Here is a 17,869-nt window from a genome sequence, read left to right as displayed (position 1 = left end):
ACTGGGGGCACCACCAGTAGCGGATCTTGCCACAGCGGCGGCGCCCTCCGGAAGGCGGTGCCCTGGGCAAAAATCCTGCGTGCCCGTAGCAAGATCCGCTACTGGCCAGAACACAATGTTTAGAGGCACCTGCTCATACAACTGGCATCGCTTACATCACAAAGCGTGTCTGAAATAAGAGTTGCAGTTTGCAACCTACTCAGAGTTGTCCACACATACAAAATACTACCAACTCTGAATTGGTAGCAAAATGTTACACTCTCCCTAGGCAAGTAACAGGACGAAATGCATTCACACACACCCCTTTGCATTTTTCATGTTTTGTTGCCTCACAACATGGAATTAAAATGGATTGTCTGAAGGTTTGCATCATTAAAGGTTTGCATCATTTCATTCACAGAACATGCCTACAACTTTGAAGATTTTTTTTTAAATTGTGAAGCAACCAACAAATAGGACAAAATAACAGAAAACTTCAGCGTGCATAACAATTCACCCCCCTAAAGTCAGTACTTTGTAGAGCCACCTTTTGTGGCAATTACAGCTGCAAGTCACTTTGGATAAGTCTCTATGAGCTTGCCACTGGGGTTTTTGCCCATTCCTCAAGGCAAAACTGCTGCAGCTCCTTCATGTTGGATGGTTTCCGCTTGTGAACAGCAATCTTCAAGTCTGACCAAAGATTGGATTGAGATCTGGGCTTTTAGGCCATTCAAACACATTTAAATGTTTCCTCTTAAACCATAGCAGTATGCTTCAGGTCATTGTCCTGCTGGAAGGTGAACCTTCGTCCCAGTCTGAAATCACAGGCAGACTGAAACAGGTTTTGCTCAAGAATATCCCTGTATTTAGCACCATCCATCTTTCCCTTGACTCGAAACAGTTTCCCAGTCCCTGCTGCTGAAAAACATCCCCACAGCATGATGCTGCCACCACCATGTTTCACTATGGTGTTCTTGGGGTGATGGGACGTGTTGGGTCTGCGACAGACATAGCATTTTCCTTGGTGGCCAAAAAGTTAACTTTTAGTCTCATCTGACCAAAGCACCTTCCTCCATACATTTGGGGAGTCGTCCACATGACTTTTGGCAAACTCAAAACGTGCCTTCTTATTTTTAACACTAAGTAATGGCTTTTTTTCTGGCCACTCTTCCTTAAAGCCCAGCTCTATGGAGTGTACAGCTTATTGTGGTTACATGCGCAGATACACCAGTCTCTGCTGTGGAACTCTGCCTTCTGGGCATTGCCAGGTCCCCGCTGAGTAGGGTGGCGGGATCTCGGTACTTAAAGCCAAAATCACTGGGATATGAATCACGGTATTGGATCTTCCAATTCCGGGGCTGAGCTGCACATGCGCAGTTTCATATTTCTGCCTGGCAGTGCTGACATTCGACTCAGATGCTGTCTGGCTGTGCAGCGCAGCGTGATGTCAGAGGCCACACAATGCAGTTCAGCTCCACGCCGGTCCGCCCCTTCAGCTGCAATCTTAAGCAGAGGTGGACACTTACTCAGTTCAGACAGTTGTGCTCATCACATCGGCGGCACGGCTGACCCTGTCACAATTGAAGGCTCATCAGTACTGGCCAGCCCTGGATTTTGGGGGATGCTATATATTGGAGTAGTCGGGACTCAAAGGCACGGGAGTTGGGACTAGAGGAGGGAGCCCTGTTGTGGCCTGCAGGAGTTCCAGAACAGCTCCATTCCACCAAGCAGGCCCACGCCCAGTGAGACAGTGCCTGCTGCTGTTTAGGAGTGGAAAGACTAAAGCTGGGTACACACTAGATCAGAAATTTTCCACCTTTAACAACTCGCGGCACACTGAACAAGACTTAAATATTGCCAAGGCACATTCAAATATAATGGCGATGCATGGTGCAGTTGCATGTCCTAGGATGTCATGTCACAGCTTCTCCATCGGTAACGCCTGAGCCACATCTGAGAAAGCCAGAAGAGCCCTACACTGCCCGGGCCCAAAATTAGAACTAGCTCTGCAACCACTAACCCACCAGTATTGATCGTTCCAGGGCCTCAGTAGCGGCAAAACACTGACAGGCCTGGCTGTTCTTCTATGGCGGCACACCTGGAGACTGCTCAGGGCACACTAGTGTGCCACGGCACAGTGGTTGAAAAACACTGCACTAGATGATATTATGGATGATGTGCCCGGATCCCACACGGGTGTGTGCCGGGCCTCAGGGGGAGAGAGCTTAGGTATAGGCTGTGGGAGAGGTGGGGGTTAGGTTTAGGCACCCCCGTGGAGGGTTAGGCTGCAGGAGGGGGGGTGGGGGGGGCTAAGTTTAGGCTGAGGGAAGAGGGGGTTCAACTTAGGCACCCCCGGGGAGGGTTAGGCTGCAGAAGGGGGAAGGTAAAACTACTTACCTTCCCTCTGTCGGGATTCTCAATAGCAAGATGCAGTAGTTGGTATTCTGACCGCCAGCATCCCGCCCACCATTTCAATGCTTACCTGGGATTGAAGAGTGAGGGGGGTAGGGGAGAGAGACATTACTGGACCTTGCCAGAGAGGTATGTAATACAGTATACCAGCTGAACATTCCTTATTACCACAGTGAAAGCTCGGCACCTTGCGCTGGCTCCGCCCCCGACCTCCCAGCAACCACTGCAGCCTGCCGGGAGGTCAACACCCTGCGCATGCGCAAAGGGACCCGCCGCTGGACCCCGCGCATCGCTGGGAAGGACCGCTGGAGATGACCTCACCACAGGAGCCCCAGACACCGCAGCGCATCGTCGGAAGGGTGAGTATACATGAATTGCTACTTATTACAGCTATACATTGCATCGAAGCGATGTATAGTGATAAGTAGCAATTATGTTTTCATTGTCTGTATGAATAGACCCCTTAGTGACATCAGTGTATTTCGGGCACAATTCGCATGAATATTACTGCATACTTGCCTACCTGACCTTCTCCATGAGGGAGTGAAAGCACAATTTGCCACCGGTATTATTCTTTGTTGATAAATGGGGCCCACAGTATGCAACCGCCCCTCCAGCCAGACACATCAGTTTTTTATTATACTCAGCTCTCTTGCGCCAATTTCATCTCTTAGGGGTCTATTCATGCTGCAGTGAAAAGCCCTGTTTTGCGTTAAACAGGGCTTTTCTCTGCCTACTGCAATTCAGAGCCGGTTACCGTGGAGAAGTGTCTGACTTCTCCAGCGGTACCCCCACTCTCTGCCTGAATCGCATTACCATACCTTTGTATGGTGAGTGCGATATATGAAGGTGCGGAAAGCTCTGCTTTCCGCTTCTCCATGGAGTTCAGGTTCGCCATCTCAGGACGACGTAACCTGAACTGTGGTGCGGAGACGTCAGGGAAGCTCAATGCTTCCCTGATCGCTGCTCGGCACCTTGCGCTGGCTCCGCCCCCGACCTCCCAGCAACCACTGCAGCCTGCCGGGAGGTCAACACCCTGCGCATGCGCAAAGGGACCCGCCGCTGGACCCCGCGCATCGCTGGGAAGGACCGCTGGAGATGACCTCACCACAGGAGCCCCAGACACCGCAGCGCATCGTCGGAAGGGTGAGTATACATGAATTGCTACTTATTACAGCTATACATTGCATCGAAGCGATGTATAGTGATAAGTAGCAATTATGTTTTCGTTGTCTGTATGAATAGACCCCTTAGTGACATCAGTGTATTTCGGGCACAATTCGCATGAATATTACTGCATACTTGCCTACCTGACCTTCTCCATGAGGGAGAAAATGCTCTGTTCCTGGACTTTCCTGGTAGTGTATGATTGTCATCACCTGTGGTGAAACACCTTTCTTATCAATTAACTAGCTCACCACAGGTGATGGCAATCATACATTACCAGGAAAGTCCAGGAACAGAGCATATTCTCCCTCACGGAGGTCAGGTAGGCATTAGGCAAGTATGTATTACTGTACTCTGGCTGCACCTACACCCCTCCAATCCGTCACCCGACTTGCCCCCATAACTCCAAAACCGCACGTCACGAGAAGCCACGAATGCCATCATGAAAACAGTTGTAAGCGAAAAGAAACTACAACCCCGTATATGGCCAGCGCCGAGTTAACCTCCGAGTTTCCAACACCGGGATCAGTGAGTTGTACGTCAGGCTGCATAGCGCAGCAGTGCGGGTAGACGGAGCTGCCGCCCGCATCCCATACAGGACAGGCGCAGCGTGAGGACAACCGGCGTTACCGGCACAATGCGACTCGTACACCCGGCTGCTACGTGCCCACATGTTACACGCCGCATCATACTCATGGTGCGTAGTGTGCTGTATAGAAGGGCACACGGGACAAGGCAGGCCGGGACAAATATGCGACAACAGCGATCAACCAGCCTGTACCTCCCGGAAAGAGAGGAATAGGAGAGAGTGAGACCGCCCCTCCCCGTGCTGCCGGCGGTGGGTGTACCCGGTGCGCTACGTGCGTCACTGCCGGCGTCGGCGGCGGCTGCTTCCTTCCTGTGCGGCGTTGCAGATACGTTCTCCTGTGACAGCGATGGCGGCGTTACCTCCGATCTCCGCTCCGGTCGCCCCCTCCCGCCCCGCCGCCGGTGGTATCCTTATTGGGGATCGGCTCTACTCCAAGGTCTCCCTCACCATCGACAACTCCATCGTCCCCGATGAGCGCCTCTCGCCGACCCCCTCCATGCAGGACGGCCTGGACTTGAACGCCGAGACCGACCTGCGCATCCTGGGCTGCGAACTCATCCAGTCCGCTGGCATTCTGCTGCGGATGCCGCAGGTGAGGGATGACGGGGGCAAGTGTGGGGGATCACAGTCGCTGTGTGGTAATAGGAGCATGGGGGAGGGGGCACACAAAATGGCCGCCACTCACCAGCTCTTCTCTCCGCAGGTGGCGATGGCTACCGCCCAGGTGCTCTTCCACCGCTTCTTCTACTCCAAGTCCTTCGTCAAACACAGCTTTGAGGTGAGGAAAGCAAATGGCGTGCTGTGTGTGTATAATAATCCTACTTTGTGCTGTATATCTGTATATACTAGTGATCTCCCACCCTCCTGTGTGTGTTATATCTGTCTGTATACCAGGGATCCTCCCCAGTGTGCTGCATGTCTATGGGGGATATTCAATTTGGCCCGAGGTGCCGGGTGATAAGTATCGGCCGGTGGGGGCTATTTAATTGGCCCTGATAAGCCGGCGCGTGCCGCGGCTTATCGGGGGTTTTGCTTCACCTGCCTCCGGCAGGCGAAGCAAAATGCCCGATAACAGCCCCGTTTTCAACCGAAAACGGGGCTGTTTCACCCGAAAACACACAGGTTTCACTGAACCTGTGTGTTTTCGGGTGTAAGAGGACTTGTTACCGGCCGAGCAAATTAAATAGCCCGACCGCAGCACCCGAAGAAACATCGGGGGTTTTTACTCCCGATGTCTCTTCGGACCAAATTGAATATCCCCCAATGTATACTAGTGATCCACCCCATTGTGCTGTGTGTGTGTATATGTATATATATATATATATATATATATATATATATATATATATATATATATGTGTGTGTGTCTGTATAGTAATCACTGGCTCAAGTTCAGAACATGGAGGACCCCTGGGCTAGTAGTTTTACTATAACATCTATTGGGTATACCTGTGGTGAGTGTTTGTTTTTGTGCTCTGAAAGCGTTTAGTTATGCTAATCCGGGGTGTCCCATGTATTGAACTTAAACCATCCTCTCCATACAGTATGTACATGACACTTGTATCCTACACCTATGTATAGTGATTGGGCATCAGCTGCCCCCCCTCTCCACTGCATATGCGTAGGCTTATCTGTCTTTGCTGCGCATGTGTATTTTAACAGCTCTGCTAACCAGACTGAAATGTATGAAAACCTGACTTTGGGTGGCCGAACACTTATTTTTTGCTACGTGCCCCTTAGTTTCGACAAGTTCAGCTGCTTCAGAGTTAAACACTTTCAGTGTGGGCGCAGTGTGCCAAAAAAAGTGAATATTATCCCCCGAAATCACAACTGATTTGCCCCCTTTGCTTTTCCATTGATTCTTTGGGGGGAGATTCAAATGTTTGAAAAGTCGGTTGGGTGTCTGTCTTTTTCCTGTCTTATTAGATAGGAAAAAACCGACTCCCAACTGACTTTTCGAACATTTGAATCTCCCCTTAGTGCTGAAACACACTACCCGGCTTTTGCCGGCCGGGAAAAAGCCGGACGGCTTTTTCCCGTGCCGGCATTGTAGTTAACAGTGTGAGGGGTAGGGTCTCTTCACACTGCACGGCACCCGGCCCGGCTGCTGGGTTGCAGCCGGGTCTCACCACTGGAAGGTCCGGCGGCCGGGCGGCTGCCGGGCCGTCTTTGGAGCCAGTAAACCATGTGTGTGAAGGGGAGCTTTCACACACCGTTTTTTTCTGAAGCCGTGTCTGATGCTGCGCATGCGCACAGCATCACACACGGCTCAAAGCCGTCCTGTGTGACAGACACTGCCGGTTTCTCCCGGATGGCAAAAAGCCGGACAAAGTTTGTCCGGCTTTTTGCCATCCGGGAAAAACCGGAGTGTGTGTTACAGCCCTTACAATACCCACATTTCAAGTGATCATGTTTTTCTGTATGTGACACTTCTGGGATGAAAAATACCTTATTGGGGATTCGGGCAGCAGGCAAAACTAAATCCCCGATTAATGCCAGATTTGGGTCTAATTGGCTAGCCCTAGGGGCTAATTGGATACCGCCGTAAATGTGATAGAGCAACAATTTATATAATCTGCTAGCCCTGTAGCCTCTTACTACAGTTGGTCATGTCCTATTCCCTAGTTACTTTGAATTTGTAAAATTATTTTCTAGTCATCTAGGATCAGGGCTGAAATCAAGTAGTCGGGGTTCCTAATAACTGCTGATTCCCAAGTGTTGGCAGTCTTTTCTGTGGTTCTCAAAGGCTATACATGTCCTCATGGCTCCATAACAGGAAGGTCTTAATCTCTCTCTCATATATATGTATTTATATTATCTTGTATATTTAACAGTCATTCGGTTACAGTAACCAATCCTCATTGGACTACTTGTGCCTTTAACCTATGAAATGTTGATATCTTGTACTCTCATTAAATTGACTTCTTTTCAGATTGTTGCCATGGCTTGTATCAATCTCGCTTCCAAAATAGAAGAAGCTCCAAGACGAATTAGAGATGTGATAAATGTATTTCATCACTTACGCCAGATAAGAGCTAAACGGTATGTTCCTTTGTTATGCAAATTATTTGTCTAAAGAAATTCCTTAACAAAAGCAGCTTACGTATTGTGGTTTCTCCACTAATATGTACACTTCTTACAGCCATAGGTGAAATATAAAATTTTCATTTCCAGTAGGAAACTCTAAGCTATTTCTTCAATGCTCCATCATGTACTAATTATTGCACCTTGATAGAAATAGCTTTTTGTATTGTTTTTCTTATTAAGGTGCTATTTTTCACATAATTATGGTTTTATTGTGATATTTTCTATTCAATTAGCCACACAGAGTACTTGGCTGTATACTGTACACAGCACATTGCTGTTCTTGCTTTAGGTTTTCTGTCTGTCTTGAAATAAACAGTATATTCTTTGTTCATTGTGATTGTGTTAAAAACAAATCTCATGAGCAAAACACTCCAAATTATTTCATATGAATGTCTGTCTTCATTTTATAATATATACTGTATCTTGTGTTGGATATTTGTTTTCAGCACTTAGCTATGTGTGGTATAACCAGGTCTTATTAGCAATCAGAGGCATGATACAGGTTTGATATTTCAGTAGCATTTAGCCATAAGAAATAAAGGTCCTCTTTTATTTAAGTTGGTGGATATTCAATGGTTTTGTGTTCCAAATTCAGCAAAGTATTGTCCATTTATTATTGTAGTTTAGGATCTAGTTTTGAGACCTTTTCCCAAAATATCAATGCAAACTACCTTACTTACACTGCACTTATTGTGCAATTCTCTATTTCCATTTAATCGTGTACTAATTGTGTCATTTGGTATACGTTAAAATCATGCACTGGTTTTGGTTAATTGCGCTGTTCAAAAAGCACTTTTGTAATATGCGGTGTAGTAAATCAATGCAATGGCACTATTGTCATTCACACTAATAATTGAACAAATGTGAGAGCGGGATTAAAAAATACTAATTGAATGCATTTTTAGAGGGGTTAAACTGGTTTCCCATTTCTTTCGCTTTCAACATTGCTCACATACTGTATAGCTGCTATATTTCTTCGAGGGTATCCCAAATTGTTAGTCTCTGACTTAATAAACTGTCCAGTTGTCCGCATTCTTTGTGGCTTCATTTTACCTTATTTGTTTGATAATGTATCACATTAAGAAATGAGCAAATCTGAGCAAAGTAGTTCCCATTAGCGGAGTCTCTGTGTACATGTGCCTACATTGGAAGCCGCATTGCAGCAACACTCTGAGATGGATGTAAGAAGGGTCGTCTTACCCTTAGTTAAGCCACTGGCCCAATATCAAATAGCCACTGACGTAATGCATGGACGTTTAACATATTTATATTAACCTTGTTTTTATGCCATCTTAATACAACAAACTAATATTCATAAGGGTCTCTTCAATTAGGCAAAATTATGTTAATTTTCAGAGTCTAAAAACGCTTTTGCTCTAAAATCCCACGACTATTACATAAGTCACCATTAAAACATGGTTATTGTGCTGTGTATCTTGAGGGTAAGCATTAGGTAGAACACTGCAAATTGTATGAAGTTTTGGAGACTTTATACCATTGTGCAAGTGTTGCCATCAAAGCGGCACATTTTTTTTATTCATTCAATATAGCCAAAACAATACGAAAACTGTGCTTGGTCAATTATTTAATTAAATATAAAAAACTTTTATTAGCCCTTGATTTTCAGTACATGCCAATACAATTGCTGAACAAATCGTGTTTATTTAGTGTGTATGTGGCTTTGTTGCTAGCACACCTAATCTATTGTATTAGAAGTTTTCTCCCCCATATGTATTTTGTGTTTCTGAATACCCTCACAGTGAATCATATGAAAACGATTTACACTGGTTATGACATGTAAAGCAAGCAGTAGACAAAAAAAATCATGTTGCCTTATATCTGTTAGACCAATGTATTGACTTTACATTTTTTTCCCCTTGCAACCGACTATGCAGCAACCAGCTACATTTACCAGTGCCTGGGTGATGTGGAGTGGTACATAGAGATGAAGCTGTCGTCTTGGCAACAGTGAGTGAAGTGTCGAAAATCCCCATGGAGAAGCCAGTGCTCCGAGAATAGGTCACTGGAATCGGGGACTCACAGGTTGGCCACTGGTGAACCATTTGGACAGACTCCTGTGTCATGTTAAGCTCTTGTCTTTGCTGTCCAAGTTTATTTTAACTGAGAATCATATGTGTATTTTTTTGTAATACAAGTGCACACTTAGAAATAGAATTTCAATTGAATAATACACTAGCTGGTTTGCATAGCACATACTTTGAGGGCTTTTTTTTTTTTGTATTAGATAATTTATTCCCTTACAAACGATCTAGAACAACAACTTTTTATGAACAAAGCAAACCTCTCTACTATGCTGTGTGTGTATATACCGTCTACCTTTTTCTTCTATATTGCCACAGCGCTGTGGAGGGCACCGGGCATGCTGATATACTTTAATTAGACCGCCTCCGCTATCTTTCTTATTAGTAGGGGCCAGGACTTGAGCTTAGCCTGGGCTTTATAGTCATGCTCAGGGGTACAGACAAGCTTCCTCCTGTCATTATTACTTATCAAATACTTTCCAGAAACACAACCCTCCCCCGGAAAGGATCCGACAATGCAGTATTCAATTCTCAGACAAATCCTGCCGGATTTGGCCGTTCCCGACAATGCCTGTCCGACTTTTTTTAAACTCAGATTGACATTGTCGGAAATGGAGCGAAAGCCTGTCTGATTTGGCCGCGGAATACAACAAATCACGTGGATCTGCGGCTAATCCGCCAATCCACGTGTTTTCCGACAATTCGGAATTGCTGACCTGTCTGAAAAACGGCAGCCCAATTGAATAGGTCGGAATGGTGTGGTCTTCAGTATGCCGGCTGTCGGGATCCCGGCGCACAGTATATCGGCGCCGGCATACCGACACTTATTCTCCCTCGTGGGGGTCAACGACCCCCCTGGAGGGAGTATAAAATAGAGCGGCGCGCCACCGCAAGCCCGCAAGGGGCTCATTTGCGCTCGCCACACTGTCGGTAAGCCGGCAGTCGAGCTTCCGGCGCCGGTATGCTGGTCGCCGGGAGCCCGATCGCCGGCATTCCATACCACACCCGTCTGAATGCTGTCCGACCTAAAAAAGTCGGAAACTGCCATGTGTCCACAAGACGGCAGTTCCAACTTCAATTGAATACCCCCCTTATACTTGGAAGAAAAGTGTATTGTGCACCACGCAGCCATTTCAGGATATGCTTGTCATATTTTCAAGACCACAAAAGGACGAGTTTGTCCTGAAACAGCTGCTTGTTGCAACATACACTTTCTTTCAAACATAAGTTTCCGAGTGCCGCCAATTCTTCAGTCATCTTGTCAGTTTTATTTTGAGAGGAATGTACGGGAGTGGCATCCTCTTACACTACTGGAGTGCCGAACCTGCATTGCGTAATAAATAAATATATACTATAATAGGTGATTCTCCAGAAAGTGAACACACAGTCCCGTGCATCAAACGCATTTAATTTTTTTTTTCCTTTTAAACTGGTCTGTTAAGAAATAGTTATATGTAAACTTAATAGCTAAGTAGCAATGCCTTACCAACCCACTAAAATCTTGGTATTTTGGTGAAGTATGTCATTTGAACCGGTGCAGCTATCCTGTTCATCATGGAGAATCGTGTGTGTGTGTGTGTGTGTGTGTGTGTGTGTGTATATATATATATATATGTATATATGTATATATATATATGTATATATATATATATATATATATATATATATATATATATGTATATGTGTGTGTGTATGTATATATGTGTATATATGTGTGTATATATATATATATATATATATATATATATATATATATATATATATATATATATACATATATATATATATATATATATATATATATATACATACATACATACACACAAGTTTTCTGTCCTTTTAAAAATGTGCAGGTACATATTTTATATAGATCTGTCAAAAAGGTACAAATCACTTGAGATAAAAATAAAAAATAAAAAAAATTATATATATATATATATATTATAGAAATTTGGGTATGCAGGCACTCACCAGTAGATTCCAACAGGTATTTATTAATAACTCACAGAGACATAAAGACGGTGTGTTGACGTTTCGGTCATCACGTGACATTCCTCAGGACATCATACAGGGACATCAGGAAGACAACTGTCCAGTGCATCACCATTCGAATGGTGATGCACTGGACAGTTGTGTTCCTGATGTCCCTGTATGATGTCCTGAAGAAGGTCACGTGATGACCGAAACGTCGACACACCGTCTTTATGAGTTATTAATAAATACCTGTTGGAATCTACTGGTGAGTGCCTGCATACCCAAATTTCTATATACCGGCCTATGGTCCTTTGTGGAGCACCCCATCGTTGATCTTATCAAGTCTGGAGTGTGGACTTTAATTAATTAATATATATATATATATAATATTTTCATTCTTGGTAAAGTCGTATGACACAGCGGGGCAGATTTATTAAGCCTGGAGAAGTGCTAAGTGCAAGGTGATAACGCACCGACCAAGCAGCTCCAATATGTAAATTTACGGGAGCTGATTGGCTGGTGCGTTAACACCTTGCAGTTATCACTGCTTTATCACTTCTCCAGGTTTAATACATCTGCCCCTGTGTAACATACCCACTGTTCTTGATAAAGGGTCATTCCAGTATTTGTTTTAGACAAAATTACAAAACCGTATTGTTCAGCACAGTTAAACGTCTCAATTTAAGAATACAATTAGTCTCTGTTCTTTAAAGGTTTATATAACATAAGTAAATTTATTATGTTTCATAAAACAAACCCTAAATGCTATTTTTTATAAAACACATAATTTACCCTGGCTATGTAGTTCATGTAATTCACAGGGGGCTTAACACCAATACTTAACACTTAGCACTTTATGTTCAGCTGGTACTATACTATTGGACCAGAAATATTGCCATAACACTACTGCATTTAGTACATTACAGTTTATGCTTGTGCTTTACCAGGGTCATAGCACCAGGAGATAAGGTGGTGGGGATGGAACTGTCTTAATCCGAGAATTCGGCATATATTCTATTGTGGTCTGATTATCCGACCAGGCAAAAAAACTGGCATTTAATTAATTTAATGTAAGCCCTGTTTTTTCGACTGGTCCGAAAAGCCGACACTCTCGAAAAAGTGTATCGGCAGCGGTTTCGCCGCCGATACACGGCTTTTGTCCGTTTTCACCCATGCGGATTCGACAAAAATAAATAGAATCTGCATGGTCGAAAATTTATTTAAAAACGGGCGAAAACGTCCACTATTGAATACTGACAGTCAAATTAGTGTCGGGTTTTCGGCATGCCGAAAATACCGGCACTAATTAAATATATGCCTTAGACTTCACATCAGCACATCGTATTTAAGCTAAATTCATGAGAGTCCATATGGAGGCAAGTTCAAAATGTCAACTTGAGCATCTACTTGTTGGAAGCATGTCTTCCGTCATAGTGGTCAGAAAGCGAGTGGTGTGAAATGTACCTTTCCTACTGAGGAGTCAACTTAAATTGGTGTGAAGCTGAACTCGTTTCCCATTATACTTCACTTGCTATTGCTTTGACACCTTCAAATACATCTATGCTGTTTAAATTCCTTGTTATCTTTCAACTTTAATATTGTATTGTATTGTAATATATTTGGAATGTAGGTTAATAGCTGCCATAATGGCATGTTGCTCCCTAATACAGGTTGAGTATCCCATGTCCAAAATGCTTGGGACCAGAAGTATTTTGGATATTGGATTTTTCCGTATTTTGGAATAATTGCATACCATAATGAGATATCATGGTGATGGGACCTAAGTCTTGGCACAGAATGCATTTATGTTTCATATACACCTTATACACACAGCCTGAAGGTCATTTTAGCCAATCTTTTTACTAACTTTGTGCATTAAACAAAGTGTGTGTACATACACACAATTCATTTGTTTCATATACAGCTTATACACACAGCCTGAAGGTCATTTAATACAATATTTTTAATTCCTTTGTGTATTAAACAAAGTTTATGTACATTGAGCCACAGAAAACAAAGGTTTCACTATCTCGCTCTCACTCAAAAAATTACGTATTTCAGAATATTCCGTATTTCGGAATATTTGGATATGGGATACTCAACCTGTATAGACAAATGTAAGTTTGATGCTCTAAAGTCTAAACTCTACTTTTCTTTTTTTTTTTTTTTTTTTTTTTTTTTTTGTCCCCTTATGGTTCTATAACCATTTTCTGGTAAAAAAACAAAACAAAACCAAAGCGCATGACTAGAGCTTGTCCTCCTGTTCTTGCAATTATTTGAGCTTTTAGTCATTTTATTTAAACATACATACATACATACATACATACATACATACATACACACACACACACACACACACACACACACACACACACACACATATGTATGTGTATATATAATGTATGTATATAGCCATTTACATCTGTATAAGTGTATTCACTCTATGGGAGGGCATCAGTGGATGCAAACCATACTAATGGCGCTGGTTTGTGCATTCAGTTGAAGCACTGTCACATGTGCATGTGCTGCCCTTAACCATATAGCGATTTTCTTAACCAACTTTCGTTTCCGCCCGATAGTGTGAAACCATTGAAAATGTCATCGATGGCTATCCATAGTTCAGTTAGTTATTTATTTTCGTAGAAAAGGGGTTCCCATACCCCAACTGCATGTTTTCATTTATGAAAGTGGTATGAATTATTGTAAAGGAATAACCGAAAGGCCAAAGGTTTTATAGTACTGATGTGGATACGTTATGCTCACTATACAGTCACACTTGGCTACATGTAACTGAGGGGCTGCTTTCACGACTTCATACAGTTAGCTCTGGTCCTAATAAGTAGTATGGGGCCCCATCACACATTTACTAGGGTTCATTCTAGCACCTTTCAAACCCGAGCACTTTCTCTTTCCTGTCTGGGGTGTCACTCTCTTCTCTGGTGCTTCAAGCATACTTTGCTCTGCATCCTAGCGTTGAGATACAGACTACAGGGGGATCTCGTCAGGCAAATACCAACGCCGCAGTCCTGACACTACTTGGAATGCCGGCGCAGGGATCCGGACGTTAATCACTATCTCCCGGCGCTGGGATCGCAACCAAGAATTTGGCAGCGTGCCAGAGACTAAAGCTGCGGGTGGGAGTTTAGGGTTAGGCTGTGGTGGGGAATTTTAGTGTCCGGCTGTGAGTAAGGAGGGTTGGGCGGGGTGTTAGGCTGAGAATGCAAGTAAGGAGGATTAGGCTGGGAGGGGGGATTAAAGCTAGTCTACTTACCACCTTTGTGTCAGGATCCTGAGGTTTGGTATCCCGCAGTCTGTATTTTGACTATCATCCCTAATACCAGGAACCCGATACTATCTCGACCATAGGGAAGCACTAGAGCAGAGAGCGACACCCGATCAGGACAGAGGAACTGCACAGATTTTGAAAGGTGCAGGGTGCTAGAATGCCCACTAGTCGTGCGTTACTGTAGTGTCAAATCTAAAGCAAACCTAAGACGATTTTCCCTTCCATGTTCTGACCAACTTGTCAACCATCACTTCTTACCACCAAATCCCAGCACCTCTTGGTGTTTCTGTACTGTTACATTCACGGAATAGAAGAATACATACTGCATTTCAGTAGTCATGTTGACACTGCCCATATAGAGATGCCATTGGCAGCACCAGTATGCCAACGTTAAACTGCAGCTTAAAGAATTTTTAACAACGTTGCTATTATATATATATATGTATATGTATATGTATGTGTGTGTATATATATATATATATATATATATATATATATATATATATATATATACACACACAGCATGTTTTAAGGTCTACTAGTGAGATCTATGAAAATACTTTTAAGTTGCGTTATAATTTTGTCTGCATACCGGTGACGAGAATGGGGCACTTAGTGTTCACTGTGGAAATAATAATAGGCACAGTGCCGAACTGTAGGGGCATATCCGCGCGTGCGTCCGAAAAGGGAGCATGGCTGTGTAAAATAGGGGGCGTGGCCATAAAACGTCATTTAAGTGGGCGGTGCGACCCAAAGACGTTACTGTTTGGGGAGTGGGCGGCCGGTGGCGTCACTGTTGTGGGCGTGCCCAGTACCTACGAAGGTGCTGGGCTTCCCCCAAGCTTTCTCCCCTAGCGTGAATGGTGCGCACGGCATCTTTACATGCTGGGAGAGCAGGAAGCGGGCAGGATTTTGCCCTTAAATCGGACAGGGCGCGGCGCCCTGCTAAAACAGCCTAGCGTGAACACTAGGCACTGACATATGCATTGTCGATATCCTAACTGTATACCTTGTGTAGATGTAACAGGTCCTCTACCAACAAGTATCCTCAGTACTTGGTTCTCTGTACTCGTAGGGCTTATGTAATAGTCTGCGAAATGTAGGCTGCGCGGGAATTCTAGTGAGTGTGCCCATATTTTAAAGCGGCAATCATTTACAATGTAAACCCAGGTTGATTTTTGCCTTTGAAAGGATTGCTGCTTTCAAAATATGGATCTGTGTGCTGGTCTACTGTGGGAGCAGAAACCATGCACAATGGTTGGGTGGTCTCTAATGTGATTACACTAATACCCCTTTTCCACCTACGAGCACGGGTCGCAGCCGGGAGCCTGACACGGGAGCTGCCCCCTGCTGCGACCCGTGCTCTGCCCCTTTCCCATCAGCAGTCGCGGGTTGGTGACGCGGCAGGGGCGGCGCAGGGAGATCACATGATCTCCCAGCGCCGCCCCTCCATACAGTGTAAACGGGAGCCGTGTCGCATCGACACGGCTCCTGTTTACACTACAACCCAACCCGGATCATTCCCGTGTCCTACCCAGGTAGATAGCCGGGTAGGATTCACGGGTCACTTGATCCGGGTTTACCCTTTTCCACTTGCAAAAAACACGGGTAAATGCGCGCCCCCGTGCATTTACCCGTGTTTTTTGATCTAGTGGAAAAGGGGTATAATTTGACGCAGTGAAGAGCTGCCCAATCCGTTTGAGAGTAAATGTAACAACAAAAACTAGGGACACACAGATCAGCAGTTAAAATACACATTTTTTAGGTGAATGCTATTGATGGAAATACACAACTATTTACAGCTAAACTGTATTTTTAAGTTTTTTACACAGCTTTGTAATTGTCCATTTGATTGGTAGTAACTGTGGGGCAGATGTATTAACCTGGAGAAGGTATAAGGAAGTAATAAACCAGTGATAAGTGCAATGTGATAAACGCACCAGCCAGTCAGCACCAATATGTAAATTAACAATTAGGAGCTGATTGGCTGGTGCATGTATCACCTTGTACTTATCACTGGTTTATTACTTCCTTATGCTGTTTCCAGACTTAATACATCTGCCCATTGAATGTTACATAGGACAAAGTGAACTAATACTGTAGTTTACTCCATTATTGTGCATACAATACATACAATCACTGACTGCCTCTGCCTCCATCAGTAATTGAGGAACAAGTGAGTCACACAGGGAAAGAACAGAAATGTTTAAATTCCATTTAGTAGAGTTTGGAATGGTGCTTTAAATTCTAGTCTCCTTTTATATGTATGTGTTCTGTAATACATGTATGTTATCTATCCCTAAAGAAGGTTTAGTTTGCCAACTGAAAAGTTGCAATAACATCTATATATTAATAGCAGAATGACAACTTGTATGTCATTGTCTATGCAGGGTACATCATATAAATGAAAGCTCTTTGGGGGCTAAGCCATGATAAGTGGAGATGTGAGACAGTGGAGATGTTGACCATTGCAACCAATCAGCATTGATGTAACCGTTATAATTTGCATACTATAAAAGTATACAGAGCAGCTGATTGGTTGCCATGGGCAACTACTCCACTGGCTCACTTCTTCACTTTTATCACTGCTTAGTACATCTCCCCTTAAATCGGTAGACGTTCAGAATTGTATTGAAATTGCTTGCTTTGTTTCAGAGTTATATGGCACAGCGGTCATCTGCCATTTACAGTGCATCACCATTGTGCTCTGGTAAATGTGACAGTTGCTGAACTCTCCCTGTGCACATGCTGGGTGACCTGGAACATGTGACCTGCTGGGTGGTTTGGAAATTGTGACAATTATTTGCTGTCACCGACTAAAGAAGGGATGTTTCTATTCCAAAGGGGGGATAAGGGTAAAATGTTCCACCCAGCAAACCTTTGCCCGGTTGAAACCGGAGACATCAGCTAGTTTTGATTAAAACAATGTGATAATAGGGGTTTATGAGGGCTGCGCTTACACCTAGTAGTTATAAAGAGTAGCAGCAATGGAGAAAGATAAGGTTACCACAGACCTTAGAAATATACTGTTGCAAAGAAAATGTTACTCTCAGGGCTCACTCTTTACACAGACATAAGGCTATATGTTTTGAAAAAAACTGATTTATTTTCTTTTTAAAATCCAAATGAGTATTACATGTGTGTTTTATTTTGTACAAAATCCTAATACCGGTGTATATACATACAATGGGCAAACAGTGTGAATAAAACAAAGGAAATAAACTGGAGATTAGAGTGAAGAAAATAGAATAAAATAAAAATAGAGTAGAAGTGGATAAACTTTTCTTTGCAACAGTTTTGATAAAAGACTGACTGCAGACCTTTTTGTGTGTA

At 43.8% G+C, this 17,869-nt stretch overlaps 1 protein-coding gene across 1 annotated transcript in view; it reads left to right on the top strand.

Moving 5' to 3' along the window:
• The first annotated feature begins 4,096 nt into the window (after positions 1-4,096).
• The window catches only part of CCNL1 (cyclin L1), a 36,027-nt gene continuing 22,254 nt past the window's right edge, over positions 4,097-17,869 (top strand). Inside the window, exons 1-3 of the mRNA XM_063916125.1 lie at positions 4,097-4,739; positions 4,851-4,925; positions 7,080-7,189. Of these exons, the coding sequence (XP_063772195.1) occupies positions 4,494-4,739; positions 4,851-4,925; positions 7,080-7,189 (431 nt within the window). The 5' untranslated portion in view covers positions 4,097-4,493. The remainder of the gene's footprint in view (positions 4,740-4,850; positions 4,926-7,079; positions 7,190-17,869) is intronic.

This window comes from Pseudophryne corroboree, chromosome 4, assembly GCF_028390025.1.
Source record: "Pseudophryne corroboree isolate aPseCor3 chromosome 4, aPseCor3.hap2, whole genome shotgun sequence".
NCBI classification, from domain to species: domain Eukaryota; kingdom Metazoa; phylum Chordata; class Amphibia; order Anura; family Myobatrachidae; genus Pseudophryne; species Pseudophryne corroboree.
Note: the sequence above shows the minus strand (reverse complement) of the source record. Positions and strands in the feature narration are given on the sequence as shown.